Source organism: Scyliorhinus canicula, chromosome 19 (genome assembly GCF_902713615.1).
Source record: "Scyliorhinus canicula chromosome 19, sScyCan1.1, whole genome shotgun sequence".
NCBI lineage: Eukaryota > Metazoa > Chordata > Chondrichthyes > Carcharhiniformes > Scyliorhinidae > Scyliorhinus > Scyliorhinus canicula.
This window is the reverse complement of record NC_052164.1, coordinates 50,335,050-50,354,220: the sequence shown is the minus strand read 5'-3', so window position 1 is coordinate 50,354,220 and position 19,171 is coordinate 50,335,050. Positions and strand designations below refer to the sequence as shown.

At 48.8% G+C, this 19,171-nt stretch overlaps 1 protein-coding gene across 2 annotated transcripts in view; it reads left to right on the top strand.

Annotated features, from left to right (window-relative positions):
- LOC119954225 (solute carrier family 15 member 2-like) overlaps positions 1–19,171 on the top strand; it is a 201,950-nt gene that overhangs the window by 120,052 nt on the left and 62,727 nt on the right. For both annotated transcript variants that reach the window (XM_038779284.1, XM_038779285.1), the window contains exons 10-14: positions 2,780–2,862; positions 7,509–7,601; positions 8,025–8,192; positions 10,381–10,469; positions 17,969–18,050. In XM_038779284.1, the coding sequence (XP_038635212.1) occupies positions 2,780–2,862; positions 7,509–7,601; positions 8,025–8,192; positions 10,381–10,469; positions 17,969–18,050 (515 nt within the window). The remainder of the gene's footprint in view (positions 1–2,779; positions 2,863–7,508; positions 7,602–8,024; positions 8,193–10,380; positions 10,470–17,968; positions 18,051–19,171) is intronic.

The window sequence follows — 19,171 nt, the reverse complement described above, 5'->3', positions numbered from 1 at the left end:
TGTCAGGTGGGGGGTGGCTAGCCATATCCAGTGGACATACATGACCCCAAAACATGACAACACAGTATGAGGGAAGTGGTGATCCAGTCACTAGGACTGTCTGCAGAGGAGCTTCAACACAACCCGGAACACTATGCTTAGCCAGTGATCCGAGTACCCAACTGGGTGCCCACCCAATACTTCGAGACCTTCACTCATTGGGTCTATCTGGATTGGCACCAAGACCAACACTGCTCGGGTGATGACCGCAGTGGAGAGCTTGGTGCATACGTCAACAGCATGAATGGAGGTGTCCAATGCATAGCGCGCGGTAGCGTGACCCAGTATCTGGTGGACCTTGATGAAGTATGCGGATCGTGTCCCAATCTCAGGTGGGCATAGGCGAGGTGCTGTGGACCCCGTTCCGGTAGTTCCAGGTGGTCATTGCAGGGGGCTCCACAGCATGTCCCAGTCACTGAGGATCATCGCCGAGGACATCAACATTGTGCTGCAGACATTGGAGAGCTGCCAGGGCTGGCACAGCCAGATGATGCAGGGGCAGCCAGGGTTCATTCCAGCTGCCCCTTTCCCCGAGTTGAACCCCCGGGCACTATGGGCACCAAATAGGAGGAGGGGGCGATGGGTGCCAAACAGCTCCCCCGCGATCTACCCCCCGACAACGGCATGTCTTGGAGTCAGCACCTGGAACAGGGTGGCATGGTGGAGCATGTTCCGCCGACAAGTGCGCCAGGACCACCCGGCTCCAGGGCCCTTAGAGGATGACCGCTAGGGGCATCGAAGGCCATGGGGTGCGATTGGCAGCAGGCTGCCTCTTCCTCTGATGTGCATCCCGGGAATTACACCTAGGCACAGTGGTAGAGCACGGAAGGCCAAATACGTTGAGGAGCACCATTGCTCAGCTCTCAGTGGGTTATCATCACCCCTTGCCCCCGACAGGGATCCGCTGACAGTGCTGACACACTCCCACCACCCTGGAGTGTGGTTACACAGACCCTTGAAGGTGGGTCAGGGTCAGGGGGAAGGGAGATGGGAATGGGGATAAGGGGAGGGGGAAGGCTGAGGGATGGGGCGGGGCGGTGGGAAGGCGGGTGGTGGGGAAAGGGAATGACGGACAAGGACACGTCCTATGTGAAGTGGGCGAGGATGAGGGTGTCTCTAATACTTTGGGCTTGCCAGACCCTCACTGTCGTCACCTGTCCCCCAGCCAACAGCTGGTGCTACAGGTCCTCCCCGGGCTCGTGATCCAGTCCCTCCTGGTCCGACGCCTCCTCCTACTCCTCCTCGGAGGTGGCCATATGTTCCTCCCCCTCCACCTCCAACATGTTATCTCACTGCTGTGCAAGATTGTGGAGGATACAGCAGACAACCACAAAGCGGGCGATCCTCTGGAGGGTGTATTGCAGTGCACCACCAGAACAATGGAATCGTATCTTGAGGAGTCCAATGCACCGCTTAATGATGATGTGGAGATGCCGGCGTTGGACTGGGGTGAGCACAGTAAGAAGTCTTACAACACCAGGTTAAAGTCCAACAGGTTTGTTTCAAACACGAGCTTTCGGAGCATTCACCTGAAGAAGGAGCCGTGCTCCGAAAGCTCGTGTTTGAAACAAACCTGTTGGACTTTAACCTGGTGTTGTAAGACTTCTTACTCCGCTTAATGATAGCCTGGGTGGCCACATGGGCCTCATTGTTACGGGTCCCTGCATCGATCACCAGCTTTTGACTTTGTCTATATACATGTTTCTGGAACATACCTCTTCATTCACCTGAGGAAGGAGCTGTGCTCCGAAAGCTAGAGATTCGAAACAAACCTGTTGGACTTTAACCTGGTGTTGTAAGACTTCTTACTGTGCTCACCCCAGTCCAATGCCAGCATCTCCACATCATGGTTAGCAATTGAGGCATACATTACAAAAGCAGGGGGGTCAGTATAGAACTTTTGTGAGGCCGCAGCTGGAGTACTGTGTGCAATTCTAGTCGCTACATTATAGAAAGGATGCAATTGCACTGGAGGGGGTGCAGAGGCGATTCACCAGAATGCTGCCTGGGCTGGAACATTTAAGTTATGAAGAGAGGTTGGATAGGATTGGGTTGTTTTCATCGAAGCAGAAAAAACCAGGGATGACCTGATTGAGGTGTACAGGATTATGAAAGTCATGGACAGGGTGGATAGGGAGCAGTTACTCCCCTTATTTGAAGAGTCAGTTACGAGAGGACACAAGTTCAAGGGTTAGGGGGAATGTGAGGGAAAACCTTTTTATCCAGAGGGCGGTGACGGTCTAGAATTCACTGCCTGGGAGGGTGGTAGAGGCAGATTGTCTTGCATCCTTTAAAACGTATCTGGATCAGCACTTGGTCATAACATTCAAGGCTACAGGCCAAGAGCTGGTCAATGGGATTAAGTTGGTAGGTCAGGGGTGGGATTCTCCATCTCTCCAGACCCGTTATCTGATGCGATGTGCCCCACCAACAGTGGGATCCCCTGTCCTGGCAGCCGGACAATGGGGTTGCCCATTGTGGCCACCGCCACGCCGTTGGGAAATCTGCGGGCGTGAGTGCGCTGCCGGTGAAGCGGAGGATCCCGCCGATGGAGAATCCCGCCCCAGGTGTTTTTTACGTGTCGGTGCAGAGTCTATGGGCCGAAGGGCTTCTTCTGCGCTGTGTGATTTTGTGATGCTGATTCTGTGATTCTGTCAGGTTGAAATAAAGAACTTGTGTCATTGAACTGAGTGACTGAGATTAATCCTCCATGCCTGAGCTACTGTGTCATGTTTTTCAGTGATTTTTGCAGTGGGAACTCCTACGTACAAAATTTACCCGGCAACAGGAAACCTATTCGGCAAACTGTTGAATGCCACAGGGGTAAGTCACAAACCAGTTGGTGCATCATTCTCTGTGTGGTGAACGTGTGGTGACTCCCTGAGCGAAGGTTGATCGAATCTGCATAGTCCAGGTCCTCTGGGTTGTTTGGCATTGCCCTGGTAAGAGTTGCCAAGGATAATCTGAGACAGTGAAGGTCGAAACTGTTAAACTTTTCTCCTGCTAACATTGTCCAGATCTCATCATTGCAGAAGAGTGCACTGAGGACACAGGCCTGGTAGACTCACAGTTTGCTATTCTCAGTCAGGTTGCTTTTGTGTCAAATGCTCTAACTCAGTTTGGATGTCACAACTGCAGGGATACATATGTTGACAGATTGCTTGCGATTGTGGTGCTTAAATACGTAAAGCTATCAACAGCTTCCAGCGTCACATTGCCAATGCTGATAGATGGTGCTGTGGCAACATCCTGGACCATGGCATTTTCTTCCTGGTCAAACCAAGTCCATTACAAACTGAATGAGTCTATTGATTTGCCGCTGAAGGTGTTCCACAGTGTGGAAATTCAATGCGGCAGCATCAGTGTAAGTATAAAGCAACACCCTGATTATGATTTAGCGCACTTTTGGTCTAGGATCTCAGGTGGGCTGGGTTGAGCAGCTTTTCATCAGTTCTAGTATGTAGAAGACCTGAAGGCATATGACAGCGGCAAAGAGAAGAATACACCAAAGACTGTTGGAGCAAGAGCACAACCCTGTTTGACCTCACACTGGATGTAATATAAAACAGGGGCAGAGAAAGCACGATGAACACAAAGCAAACAGCAGCTCACACTTATATTGACGATGCTTAAGGTAAAATCTGCCTTTCCCTTCTACTGTATTCCAGTGCCCTGTCAGGGTTTACAATTCCATTCGCAAAGTGGCACGGTTTGTTCCAAATGAAGGTGTTATTTAGACAAAGCTCGTGCCAGCAGCAAAGCAGGTCGTCCCCATCCATTATTTTTTGTTCCCTGGTCTGAAGGTCCAGGCCTCATGGTCCACACCGACTCTTGTGTTGAAATACCCCAGAAGGTAAAGATATCCTGACTTTAGGATTCTACTGATAGCAGTAGCTCCTCATAGAACTACTTCAGTGAAGGAGCATAGTCGTGGAGCATAGATACTCATGAGGTTAAGTGCCCCTGTTTGAGATGATAGGCAAATGGGGAACATTTGTAGGGAGAGGTTCTAGAATTAAAAGTAGCAAGTTCCTTCTAGTGAAGCCAACAGCTTTCTCACATTTCCTCTGAACTCTCCACTGCCAGGTGAACATGCAATGCTTTCTGTCAACGAACTATTCTTTGTGAGTCGACAAGAGATGTAGAGAAGCTATGTCAATGTTCAGCCTGTCGAGTTCAATGTTGATCAAAGCTGTCACTGCGCACATTATTGACCAGCTACAAGTAGTTTGCCAGTCCCGTCCACATTGTCCTGAGGTTCCAGCTTGAGAGTTGCAGAGTTGGCATGTTGGTATCCTCTTTCCTTTCATTTGTTTTGCTTGTCTGGTTGTTGCGATGGATCCATCCACTTACTGAGCAGTTTCTAAACCCCAAGCAACATTGAAGCTGATGAACTGTCAGCGTCTCTATGCCAATCGAGTTGGGCTTATCACCTACAAATGCTATCTCCTGTGTTGTGTTTGCACTCTGCTGTGATACTGAGTGTTCATCTCCAGGGTGCAAGCTTGGGGTACCCAAACACCAGTGTCCCCCTCTCAAACTTCCCAGCTGTGTCAAAGGAATGCAAAACACTATATTTGGCACCAGTTTGGTTGCAGGAGTTGACAGGAAGATATTGGGTGGGATTCTCCATTCCTGACACAAAGTGTTGACTCTGGGGCAAGATTCGTGGATTTCCACAACAGCACCCGGACCGACTCAGCGACCGTTGAGGGGCTAGCATTAGCGTCATGCGGAACACAATCGATTCCAGTGAGAAACGGTGTCGGATTCGCCGGGTCCGTGAATAACACTCAGGCGGCTGCCAAGTTGCAGTCGCATATTCACACTGCACTCCCCACGCACACTCATCCCAGCCAACAAAATGGCCTTGGTGACCTGTTGCCCTAAGTTCACAGTGGGCGTGCACAGCTGCATGGTTGCCTTGCAAGCTACGGCAATAGTGTTCCGTGCCCATCCACCCCGACCCCACAGCCCACCTCCTGGTCATCCCTCATCAATACCCCCTGGCCAGCGGCACGACTGACAGCAAACGAAGGCGATGTTAGACACTTTCCATTCTCCCCTCCTCGGCATGATTCATGATTCATGATTTTAAAAGCACAAGTGAACCACGCCGCCTGCAATTCACCCCAGTGGAGGCGGAGAATCATGGAGACCCCAGAGAATATTGGGTCAGGCCCGCACATGAAATGCCAACGGCGTTTAATGTATGTGCGTTCTGGAACACATTGATGCCGCTTTCGAGGCAATGGAGAATTGAGATTTGGCTTGAAAACCAGCGGCTGCCACGGTTTTGGAGTAAAAAAAAATTCTCCACCAAATCACGTTTCCCATCAGCCGACGGAGAATCCCGCTGACATATTCAGACCGCCTTTGGGTCCTACTCCATATTTTGTGTCAGGGTTTGCTCCCTAAGTCTTGAACTCTGCCATGGTATTGTTACGGGCCAGGATTTAGAGAACCCCATAGTGTATCATGGAGTTCACCTGACCCACAACTTTGAATAGATTGTGGTATGGGGCGTACACGGCCCACTCTACAGGTGTGGTACAGCAGAAATGGAAAAGTATTTTTTAAAGCAAAGCAATGTTTATTCTAAGAACTCAAGTTAACCTTTTTAAAACATACAGTGAACATCTTAGCAACCATTAATTCAAATACAAACCCCAAAGAAAACAACACTAAGTAATCCTTTAAGCTTTCCTTTTAACATCCATAAGACTTAAAAACACCTTTTTACAGAAAATCATCAGGCTTAACTTCACTACTGAGAACAGTTACCACGTTGAAATCAGCAAATGGACATTCACAAGCTTGCAGAGATTCACACACATCCTGCTGTGATTGCAGCTCCTCCAAAACTAAAATGAAACCAAATCCACCCTGCAGCAAAAAGCCTAAAGTGAAAGTAAAAATCTGACAGACAGCCCAGCTCCACCCACTCTCTGACATCACTGCAGTAATAAATATCCTTTTCTTAAAGGCACTCTCACTACAGATATTTATATACATACCCATTCATAAACACCCATTTCTGAAAGGTACTCTCACATGACAGTATCCATAAGACAGTGGACTATTCAGCAATAGCTGCGAGCTTCGTCCATGAGTGCTGGGCCGTGTCCACATGCTGGTGGGCCTGTACATTGTATCTGGATCAAACCTCCTCCGAATTTCTCTGAAGCTTTAGTCTGGAGCTGCAAAAGATCTGATTCTGTGTCGCCATGAGGAGGCACAACTGAGACTTGCGAATGAAGAGGTTGTGTAATAACAGGGCGGGACTTGCACTATTACTATCACATGGTATAGATGGAAAATGAGTAGCCAAGTAGCACATAAAAATGGAAAATATGGTAACTTTCTTCCCCCACACACTAGATGCATCACATTGACCTGTTGGATGCAGAGGTGTTTGATGGGGACAGTGCAGAGCGAGCTTTATTCTGTATCTAACCTTGTGCTGTACCTGTCCTGGGAGTATTTGATGGGGACAATGTCAAGGGAGCTTTACTCTGTATCTAACCCCGTGCAGTACCTGTCCTGGGAGTGTTTGATGGGGACAATGTCGAGGGAGCTTTACTCTGTATCTAACCTTGTGCTGTCCCTGTCCTGATAACATTTGATGGGGACAGTGCAGAGCGAGCTTTACTCTGTATCTAACCTTGTGCTGTACCTGTCCTGGAAGTGTTTGATGGGGACAATGTTGAGCGAGCTTTACTCTGTATCTAACCTTGTGCTGTCCCTGTCCTGGAAGTATTTGATGGAGACAGTGTAGAGGGAGCTTTACTCTGTATCTAACCCTGTGTTGTATCTATCCTGATAACATTTGATGGGGACAGTGCAGAGTGAGCTTTACTCTGTATCTAACCTTGTGCTGTACCTGTCCTGGAAGTGTTTGATGGGGACAATATAGAGCGAGCTTTAGTCTGTATCTAACCCTGTGTTGTATCTATCCTGATAACATTTGATGGGGACAGTGCAGAGCGAGCTTTATTCTGTATCTAACCTTGTGCTGTACCTGTCCTGGGAGTATTTGATGGGGACAAAGTCGAGCGAGCTTTACTCTGTATCTAACCTTGTGCTGTACCTGTCCTGGGAGTATTTGATGGAGACAGTGTAGAGGGAGCTTTACTCTGTATCTAACCTTGTGCTGTACCTGTCCTGGGAGTGTTTGATGGGGACAATGTCGAGCGAGCTTTACTCTTATCTAACCGTGTGCTGTACCTGTCCTGGGAGTGTTTGATGGGATAGTGCTTTACTATGTATCTGGCCCATGAATTAGCTAACCATATTCTATGCCAATTACTATTGATAAGCATTAAAAACATGTTGATAAATATTGTGCGAATCATGCCTATTACATCACTGAATATGACAGGCACCCATAGTGAAATGGGGTGAAGTTGCAGCTGGTATTGTGCCTGACTCTATCGGGTAGATAACTCTGTCCTATTTGTGTTGAACAGAGTGCCATCGTAAACAAGATCAAATGGTACATGAGTAAAAAGAAAGCTGGAGCGAAGGAGCATTGGCTGGATTGGGCTGACGAGAAATATGAGGTAGGTAACTCAGTTATCCCGGTTGCCATGACAGTACCATACACAGAAATGGATTGAATAATATGCTTGAGATTCTTGGCTCGAAATAGACAGATTTCTGCTGAGGTGGAGGGACTGAACGATAGTTTGCTGCTGTGATTTCTCTCTTCAGACTCAACAGCCTTTTCTCCATCTCAGATATATTTGCACATGATAATCAAAATATTCTTTCAAAACAATATAATTGTTTTAATGCCCCGATGATTTTTCTCCAGTGTATTGTTCACAGCAGAGAGCTGGAGAATAGACTTGAATATTTGGAGACTCCAGGGAATCCTGATGGATTCACAACTCTGGACCCCACCCTGATTCCCTGTCACAGAATAACAGGTAGAAATAATTTGTAAGTGTTGTATATGTTACTTGTCTTTCCATGTGTTTCAGCCAGAGATCATTACCGATGGAAAGCGGCTGTACAGTGTGTTGGCATTATACCCACTGCTGCCCATGTATTGGGCACTTTATGAGCAGCAGGGCTCACGATGGACACTTCAAGCCCAAGAGATGGACAGGAATGTGGGATCCATCAAGCTGAAACCTGACCAGCTACAGGTATATCCCCTGCTCAGATCCTCCAGCAGTGACTGAGCCCAGCCAAGCTGCTGGCTTAACTGATTCTAGGGGCAGAAACAAATGTAATAACAACTTAAGGCGAAGGCAAGGTCCTCAAACTCAACGGGTCTTCTCTCACATCCTGGATGTCACCGAGTGAGTTACAGACTGTGGCTCATACAATAGTACGGGAAAGGGGCAGGGGCCATGTGGAGTGTGAGGAACAATGGGATTTGTATTAGATTGCTCTAGCAAAGAACATGAACTCATAATCACATGGAGAGAACCTGGATAATAAAACCATAGAATGATTACAGTATAGAGTAAGACTATTTGACCTGTTGTGGCTTTGCAGGTTCCCCACAAGAGCAATTTGCGCCTCCCCCCCTTCCCCATAGCCCTGTAATTTATTTCTCTTTAGGTACTTATTCAATTCCCTGTTGAAAGGTGCAGTTGAATCTGCCTCCACCGCACTCTCAGGCAGCGCATTCCAGATCCTAACCACTCGCTGTGTGAAAAAGGTTTACTCATGTTACCATTGGTTCTTTTGCCCTCCCCTTATATTCTTCAGCCAATGGGAACAGTTTCTCCCGAACAACTCTGTCTAACCCGCTCATGATTCTGAACATCTCTGTCAAATCTTCTCTTAGACTTCTCTTGCAGAAGGAGAAAAGCCCGAGCTTCTTCAAACTTTTTGTGCCACTGAAGTCTCTTATCCCTGCAAATATTCTTGTAAATCTTTCCTGCAGCCCCCGAAAACCTTCACAATATTCCTGAAGTGTGGTGCCCAGAATTGGGCAATGATACAATTCAGGGCGAACCAGTGTTTCATGAAGGTTCCTTATAACTTCCTTGCTCTCTGTCTCTATAAAGCCCAGGATCCTGTGTCTATGATCTCACCCTGTCCTGCCACCTTCATTGATTTGATAACAGATATCTGTTGCTGCACCCCATTTATAATTGTGACCTTCATTTTTCCTCACCTTTTTGGTACTAAAATGAATCACCATACACCACTCTGTATTAAGTTACATTTACCACCTGTTTGCCCATAATAATAATTGTTTATTGTCACAAGTAGGCTTCAATGAAGTTACTGTGAAAAACCCCTAGTCGCCACATTCCAGCGCCTGTTCGAGGAGGCCGGGATGGGAATTGAACCCGCACTGCTGGCCTTGTTCTGCCTTACAAGCCAGTTGTTTATCCTACTGTGCTAAACCAGCCCCTCCAGCCAGTCTATGTCCTCTTGAAGTATATAACTATCCTCCTCACAGTTCACAACACTTCCAAGTTATTGCACCTGTAAATTTTGAAATAGTGCACTGTACGCCCAAATCTAAGCCATTAATATCGACCAACAAAAGAAATGGTCCCAGTACTGATCCCTGGGGAACCCCACTCTATATACCTTCCTGCGCTCTGTTCCTGTCACTCAGCCAACTTTGTATCCATATTGCCATTGTCCCTTTTATTCCATGGGCTTCACATTTGCCGATGATGTCACACTTTATCAACATCTTATGGAGGTCCACATACATGGGGTGCATTTCAGCGAACTCAAGTTAAAGTTCGGTGACCTCTCCCTCACCTCACCCCCCCCCCCCCCCCCCCCCATCTCTACCTGGAAAGCCCCCTCTGGGCCTGACCACTGGCACTGCCAGCCTGGCACCCTGGCTGTGCCCCTTCCACCCTGGAAGTGCCAGGGTTGCACTGCTAGATGTCCTTGAGCCACTGTCTGGGTGCCTGGCTGGCAGTGGCAAGGTGCCCAGGGAGTGGTAGGTAATCAAATTTAATTCTGGCCAGCCCTTTTAATACATTCTCTCGATCAATGTTTAGCCCATCACTCTTGGATTCCTTTAGGCCTGTCACATCTACGTGTGGGTCTCCAGCACTACTCCCTCAGGCTTGCTCTCTCTTCAGAGTCACAGAGAGAGGGATATATGAACTTGAGGGTTGGTATGGAAAGGTAAAGCATGATTCCCAGGATCAGCAGAGAGAGAGAGTCAAGACCTCACAGTCACAGGCAGTGAGGAATTATCTTCTAGTTAACAGGACAAGGACTATAAGCCCCAGAGTTAGCAGTGCTGAAAACTCCATTATTCTGGAAAGGTTCAAGGTCTCACAGTCAGCAGGGATATTATTCTAACTCTTGCCTTTCATGCATTGAAATGAATCCAATCTATTCCAGAGTCTGAACGTCTTATTCGTGTTGTTGCTGTTGCCGCTATTTGAAGGGTTCGTCTATCCTCAGCTTGAGAAAAGAAAGCTCCTGATTCAGTAAGAACATCCATCTATGCTTCGTCTTACCCAGCCCTTCAAAATATCTCAGAGAATGTCCCTTAATTAACGTATCTTAGAGAATACGGGCAGCAGGGTAGCACAATGGTTAGCACTGTTGCCTCATAGCATCAGGGACACAGGTTGGATTCTGACTCTGGATGACTGTGAGGAGTTTGCAGGTTCTCCCGATGTCTGGATGTGTTTTCTCTGGGTGCTCCAGTTTCCTCCCACAGTCCAAATAACAGACTCAGGGGGCTGAATGGCTCACCCCTAATTCATATCTTTGTGCATTTTTGTGGTGGTTCGAGGCAATACCAGGGAGATGTTGTAATGAAGAACAAAGTGTTTATTGGCAACTAACAAGATTAACTTATATACAGCACAGTGTTTCTATACAGGTCTGAAAACTCTGCCTCCCCGCTTAACCCTAACCAGAACCCCGCTCCCTGGGACCTGCATTTTTCCATCATTGGTTGGGATTCAAATGCTCCCACACAATAACCCCGAGCCAGTCACGTGGACCACAAGGACATGCCTCTTAAAGGAGCCACACTCCACATCCCTCTCCCCTTAAGTCCCTCAATTAATGTATGTGCAAACAACCTGCATACAAATATTATGTACAATATAGGACTGAGGAATACAAGGGGAAAGAGTCCAATCAATCAGATTTCCTGGGGTTTGAGGATCATCTTAATCCCCCAGCTAGCTCCTCCAACTCAGAGATAGCAACGCTGTCACTCTTAGCAGATTGTTTTGGAGGTCAACCAATTCTGCAGGGTTATTCCCTTCTGTAGCTTGTGTCTGGATCATTGATGGGGCCTCCTCAAGATTTTTGGATCCCCTTTCTTCTGGCTCTACCACAGGAGCATGGGTGTCACCTGACGGGTCCAACTGTTCCGAGATTGGCGTTGTGGTTACCTGGTTCTGCCATCCAAACTTGGGAAGACCAGGTCAAACAGGTCCTTCACCAATGGCCTGTCAATAATTCTGCTGGTGTGATGCCTATAGCAGCAGGAGAAGTCATGTTGTAGGACAAAAGAAAGTTGGCCAACCTAAGACGTAGCGGTCGGTGGGCTGCTTCTTCATATCTGCTTTGAAAATTTGCACATCTCTTTCCACTAACACTTTTGAGACAGGGTGATAGGGAGCTGTTTGGTATGGTGAATGCCATTCATTCTAACAAAAATCCTCACCAGTGAAGAGGGTGCCCTTGTCGGACACTATCACTGTAGGGAGGCCAAGCATAACAAACACACACGCCGCAAGGCCTCCACTGTGTCTGCCGAGGTCATTGTTCACTTCTCTTGAACCTCCAACCACTTTGAATGTGCGTAACCAAAACGATGAACATCTTGTCCATGAAAGGACCAATGATATCCATATGTAGCCTTGTCCAAGGGTCTCTGTGCTACTCCCAAGGGTGGAGGTTGGATGCAGCGGACAGTGTCTGTTGTGTCTATCAGGGACGCACTGGTGCACCATGCTTTCAATGTCCTTTGCCTATACCAGGCCACCCAATATGGCTACTCACGAACATTTTCATTATTGTCTGGCCCAGATGGTCACTATGTAATTTTTCCAACAAGGGCTCTCGAGTCGGGTTGGCAAGGTATAATTGCACCCTCAAACGTGAGTTTGCCCTTATGAGTGAGATACGGTCTTAATTGGTCAGATTTTCTGAGTTGTCACCCAGTTAAAATCATGTGTTTCACTTTGGACAGGACTGGGTCCGGTTATATCCAGTTCCTTATGTGGCCAGTTGAAACTGGCAAGGTGTCCAAGACATTCAATACTAAGACAATGTTTTGATGTAACGGCATGACTGCGAGGTACTTCGGAAGTGGAAACCGTCTCAATGCATCTGTGTACCTGGCTTATGCTGAAAGATATAGCCATAGGCCACCAGCAACAAAGCCCACCATTGTACTCTGGCAGAGGCAATTGACGGTATTGGCTTATCCTCATGAAGAGGCCAAGCCTGGGCTTGTGGCCCGTTATGACTACATAACCCAGGGAACTACAGGCCGGTGAGCCTTACGTCAGCGGTAGGGAAATTACTGGAGAGAATTCTTCGAGACAGGATTTACTCCCATTTGGAAGCAAATGGACGTATGAATGAGAGGCAGCACGGTTTTGTGAAGGGGAGGTCGTGTCTCACTAACTTGATAGTTTTTCGAGGAGGTCAGAAAGATGATTGATACAGGTAGGGCAGTGGATGTTGTCTATATGGACTTCAATAAGGGCTTTGACAATGTCCCTCATGGCAGACTGGTATAAAAGGTGAAGTCACACGGGATCAGGGGTGAGCTGGCAAGATGGATACAGAACTGGCTAGGTCATAGAGGGCGGACAGTAGAAATGGAAGGGTGTTTTTCTGATTGGAGGGCTGACTAGTGGTATTCCGCAGGGATCAGTGCTGGGACCTTTGCTGTTTGTAGTATATACAAATGATTTGGAGGAAAATGTAACCGGTCTGATTAGTAAGTTTGCAGACGACACAAAGATTGGTGGAATTGTTGTTTAATGTCCCGTTCTCAAACCCGAGTCTTTTTCTGGATGACTCAGGCTTCATTCTGAGTAGCATCTTCAGGATTGTAATTCAGACACGCTTTCCGGCTGTCGTAGGTGGCATAGGTTATTAGGATACGGATCCATGTGGATCGGGGGCGTGGGTCAAATTGAGCTCTATTTAACTGCCTGAATACACCAACAAATTGATTCCAGAGCTGGCCAGTGTAGGTCGTCGGATTTTCCCCCGTGTTTCTGTTGGCAGTTATTTAAACTAGTTACTGGGCCCTCCCAATTATACCCCATAACAATCAGAATGGCCGTCTTCATTTATAGCCCTGGTAGGTCACCACAGGTCACTGACCAGAACCCCGCACCCCAAGCCCCGCACTGATCTCTCATTAGTCAGGATGTACGCACTCCCAGATGATAGATCCTTGGACAGACCTAAACCACAGTCCACACCCTGTACCCCAGGCTCCAGACCGCAAGGAGCTGCACCTCCACAGTTTTGTATGGATGACAGGAGCAAAGATCTGGGAATGTCATGAAAGACTGAAGCTGGTTTATCTCATTTATGATCCTGGAACAGGGGCCCAATGGTGACTCGTTCTTAAATAATGGAACCAAGCGTGAAATCCCCATTAACAGTAGCCCTGAAGGGAACAGGTATTATCTGTAATCCCTTGATTAGATTCCAGCCTGTAACCAGGATATGTAATTCCAGGTGTTACACCAGCCTGTGATTATAAACCCCTGGCATAAATAACCCAATCAGATATCAGCCTGTAACTAAATCCTGGGTATGTTACTCTATGTTTAAACTACACAAACTCCTTGAGTGAAGCAAGTTTGTAAACCTCCCTTGCTCTGATGTTTAAATCTCTGATGGTTAATTCACTAGAACCGTAGAATCCTGACAATGCTGAAAGAGGCCATTCAGCTCATCAAGTCTGTACTGACCTCCTGAAAGAACACTCTAGCTCGGCCCAATCCCCTCTCCTATCCTTGTAACCTGACCTAACCTTTGGATACATGGGGGCAATTTAGCATGGCCAGTCTGTGGTAAACCACTGTTGCACTTATATTAGGTGATGTGTGGTAGGACCTGTACTACAGGTACGACGGTAGTCCCTGCCTGCTGGCTCCGCCCAGTAGGCGGGGTATAAATATGTGTGTCCTCCGTGCAGCAGCCATTTCGCCAGCTGCTGTGGGAGGCCACATATCTTAGAGCAATAAAGCCTCAGTTGTATTCAACTCTCGTCTTTGTGCAATTGATCGTGCATCAATTTATTGCTCTAAGATTTTCAGAAGATGGACCTCCGTATCAAGCCAGATCGCCTGCAGCTGGATCCGCAATCAAGCGCGCCAAAAAGGACTTTCAGCACTGGCTAGCTTGTTTCGAGGCGTACATCAACTCGGAGCCAAGCCCTGTTCTGGAGGCTCAGAAAATACAGATACTGTACTCGAGGTTGAGCTCCAACGTCTTTCCACTGATCCAGGACGCGCCAGACTACGCCGAAGCCATGACGCTACTTAAAGAAGACGAACACGCTCTTCGCCAGGCACGTGCTCGCCACTCGCTCTCAACTCCCTGGTGAGTCCATAGAAGACTTCTGGCGGGCCCTAATCCCACTAGTCCGGGACTGTGACTGTCAGGCCGTTACAGCCACTGAACATTCTAACCTCCTTATGCGGGCCGTTTTTTTTACGGGGATTGGGTCGGACCTCATACGCCAGCAACGTTTAGAAGGGGCCACGCTCGATCTCGCAGTGCTGTCTATGATGGTCGCCTCGAGCAATGTTCAGGCCTACAACCTCAGCAGCGCAGCCCACTCCTGCTACGCATCGAGAACCCCACAGACGGCCGCCCCAGCGGGGGCCTTACCCAGCCAATACGCCTGCGCCATGCGCCAGCCAGTGAAACCCGGGGGTCCCTGATGTTACTTTTGCGGCCAGCAGAAACACCCCCGCCAACGTTGCCCGGCCCGCGCTGCCCTTTGTAAGGCTTGCGGTAAGAAGGGGCACTTCGCCGCGGTGTTCCAGGCCCGCGCAGTCACCGCTATCGCCCCCACCTCCCTCGTTTACGGTCAATGGGCACCGCCATCTTCTCCCCCTCAGACCATTGGCGGCCAGTGGGCGCCGCCATATTCTCCCCCTCAGACCAAGCGCGTCCAGTGGGTGCCACTATCTTCCCCTCCACGCAACACGTGCGCCCATGGGCGCCGCCATCTTTTTCAATCCCCGCCACGTGCGGCCCATGGGCGCCGCCATTTTGTCCTCCCCAAGATCTACAGGCGCCACCATCTTGTCTCCCCCATGGCACATGGGCACCACCAGCGTTCCAGGACTCATGCCCCCCCTGGGCACCCCATCATCCGACACCAGCAACGACCAACCACGACTTGCCTCTGTGACCATCGACCAGTCTCGTCCGCAAAACCTGGTCACCGCATCGACCAGTGTTAAGATCGACAGACATGTGACCTCTTGCCTGCTGGACTCCGGGAGCACCGGAAGCTTCATCCACCCAGATACGGTAAGGCGCTGCTCCCTCGCAGTACACCCCGCCAATCAAAGAATCTCCCTGGCCTCCGGATCCTATTCCATGGCGATCCAGGGGTACTGTACGGTCACACTCACGGTCCAGGGCATAGAATTCAGCGACTTCCGCCTCTACATCCTCCCTAATCTCTGCGCTGCCCTATTATTTCACCTAAACTTCCAGTGTGATCTCCAGAGCCTAACTCTGAAATTCAGTGGGCCCCTGCCACCCCTTTCTGTGTGTTGCCTCGCGGCCCTAAAGGCCGACCCACCTTCCCTCTTCGCAAATCTAATCCCGGATTGCAAACACGTCGCCACTAAGAGCAGACGGAACAGCACACAGGCCTGACCTTGATCAGGTCCGATGTCCAGCGGCTGCTTCGGGAAGGCATCATCGAGGCCAGCAACAGCCCCCTGGAGAGCCCAAGTGGTAGCAGTTAAAACTGGGGAGAAACACAGAATGGTCGTGGACTACAGCCAGACCATCAATTGGTACACGCAGCTCGACATGTACCCCCTCTCACGCATATCTGATATGGTCAGTCAGATTTCACAGTACCGGGTCTTCTCAACGGTAGACTCAAATCCGCCTGCCACCAGCTTCCCATCCGTAAAGCGGACCATCCATACACGGCCTTCGAGGCAGATGGTCGCCTCTATCACTTCCTCAGGGTTCCCTTCGGCGTCACCAACGGGAGATGGACTGAATGGTCGACCGGTACGGTTTGCGGGCCACCTTTCCATACCTAGACAACGTCACCATCTGCAGCCATGATCAGCAGGACCACGATGCCAACCATGCCAATTTCTTCACACCGCCACTCTCCTAAACCTCACCTACAACAAGGAGAAGTGCGTGTTTAGCACAAACCGCTTAGCTATCCTAGGCTATGTTGTCCAGAACGGAGTTCTGGGGCCCGATCCCGACCGCATGCGCCCCCTCATGGAGCACCCCCTCCCCCACTGCCCCAAGGCCCTCAAAAGCTGCCTGGGGTTCTTTTCATACTATGCCCTGTGGGTCCCAAACTATGCAGACAAGGCCCGCCCACTCATACAGTCCACCCATTTTCTCCTGACGGCTGAGGCTCAACAGGGCCGTATCAGAGCCGATATCGCCAAGGCCGGGATGCGTGCAGTAGATGAGGCGCTGCCCTTTCGAGTGGAAAGCGACGCATCAGATGTTGCCCTAGCCGCCACCCTCAATCAGGCAGGTAGAAGTGGCATTCTTTTCCCGCACCCTTCATGCCTCACAAACAGAAGAAAATTTATTTCCAAATGTAGTCAGCCTGCATCTATAGTGTCTGGGCAATCTGTTCAGAAGGTTACTTTGAAATGCGGCAAACCAAAAAATAGCAACAATGCCATATATTTAGGTCGAACCTTAAATGCATTCAAACAATCCAAAGTAATTAACAAAAACATTATCAAACCAAATATTACTGAGCCATATAAGGAGATATTGGGAATTATCGCCAAAAGCTTGATGAAAGAAGCAGCACGGTAGCATGGTGGTTAGCATAAATGCTTCACAGCTCCAGGGTCCCAGGTTCGATTCCCGGCTGGGTCACTGTCTGTGTGGAGTCTGCACGTCCTCCCCCTGTGTGCGTGGGTTTCCTCCGGGTGCTCCGGTTTCCTCCCACAGTCCAAAGATGTGCGGGTTAGGTGGATTGGCCATGCTAAATTGCCCGTAGTGTCCTAATAAATGTAAGGTTAAGGGGGGGATTGTTGGGTTACGGGTATAGGGTGGATATGTGGGTTTGAGTAGGGTGATCATGGCTCGGCACAACATTGAGGGCCGAAGGGCCTGTTCTGTGCTGTACTGTTCTATGTTCTATGTTCTATGTTCTATCAAGGCCCCGGACCAGTTAAATCTCTAAGTGGTCCACTGGACTTCAAAAGATTTTTTTTTTCTCACAAAAATTGTATATGTAAAATTCAGTTGTTGTATATAATTCTCCACCACCTCCGCCGGACTCAATTTTAACAGGGGGTGAATGTGGTAAACCACTGTTGCACCTATATTAGGTGATGTATGGTAGGACCTGTACTATAGGTACGACGGTAGTCCCTGCCTGCCCAGTAGGAGGGGTATAAATATGTGTGTCCTCCGTGCAGCAGCCATTTCGCCAGCTGCTGTGGGAGGCCACACATTTTAGAGCAATAAAGCCTCAGTTGTATTCAACTCCCGTCTTTGTGCAATTGATCGTGCATCATAGTCCGCCTAACGTGCACATCTTTGAACTGTAGGAGGAAACCAGAGCACCAGGAAGAAACTCACGCAGTCATCCAAGGTCAGAATTGAACACGGGTCCCTGGCACTGTGAGGCAGAGGCACTAATAACTGTGCCATCGTGTCGCCTATATCTCTCTCTCTCTAATGATGATGAATTCATTCTCTCTCTCATTCTGATGATTAACTCAAATTTACTGCTACCCTACAGGCCGGTCACACGGATGTCTATAGGAATGCTGGGAGCTGCTGTTGCATTCTGCATCACTGGGATTGTCCAGATACAGATTCAGGTGAGAAAATGCTTCATTCAGTTGGAAGCTACAGATTGTTTTATAGCTTTCATTTAATCATTTGTTTTTAATATAATTTTTATTGGAATTTTTTACAGAAAATATAAAACGTAACGACAAACAATGAAATGCAACAAAATAACCCATAATAACTGTAACACCCCCAGACCGTATCGACGCATGTATCCCATCCCCCACCCCCCCAACCCAATGAACAACAGAAGAACTTAAAAATAAATTTAAATTAAATAAACAAACATAGTCATCGTCCGCCCCCCCCCCCCCACCTTTTCCCTCCCCCTTCCCCCCCCCCCCCCCCACCCCCCCCCCCCCCCCCCCCCCCCCCCCCCCCCCCCCCCCCCGGGTTGCTGCTGCTAATGTCCCCGTACCCTATCGTTGAGCCAGAAAGTCGAGAAAAGGTTGCCACCGCCTAAAGAACCCTTGTACATTTTGAAAGAATGTTTGTTCATGGTTGATTTTATTACTGATTGAGGAAGGTGGCATCTGGTGGCTCAGATTGGCTGAAACTACATTTAGCCTTAAATACAATTGTTAGAGGCACATTCACCCTGAGCTGTACCTGCCCTACGAGTATTTGATGGAGACAGTGTAGAGGGAGTTTTACTCTGTATCTAACTCCGTGCTGTACCTGTCCTGGGAGTGTTTGATGGAGACAGGGTAGAGGGAGTTTTACTCTGTATCTAACTCCGTGCTGTACCTGTCCTGGGAGTGTTTGATGGAGACAGTATGAAGAATCCTACAGTGCAGGAGGAGGCCATTCGCCCATCGGGATTTCCCCAACCTGTCGAAAGAGCGCCCTACCTAGATCTATTTCCCCCATCCTATCTCCGTAACCCCACCTAACCTGGACATCTTTGGAAACTAAGGGGCAATTTTTGTCATGGCCACGCCATCTAACCTGCACAACTTTGGAGTGTAGTAAGAAACACGAGCTCCCGAAGGAAGCCCACGTAGACACAGGGAGAACGTGCAAATTCCATAGTCACCCAAGGCGAGAATCAAATCAGGCCCCTGGCACTGTGAGGCAGCAGCGATAATCACTGTGCCATTGTGTAGTGAAGCTTTACACCGTATCTAACCCCATCCTGTACCTGTCCTGG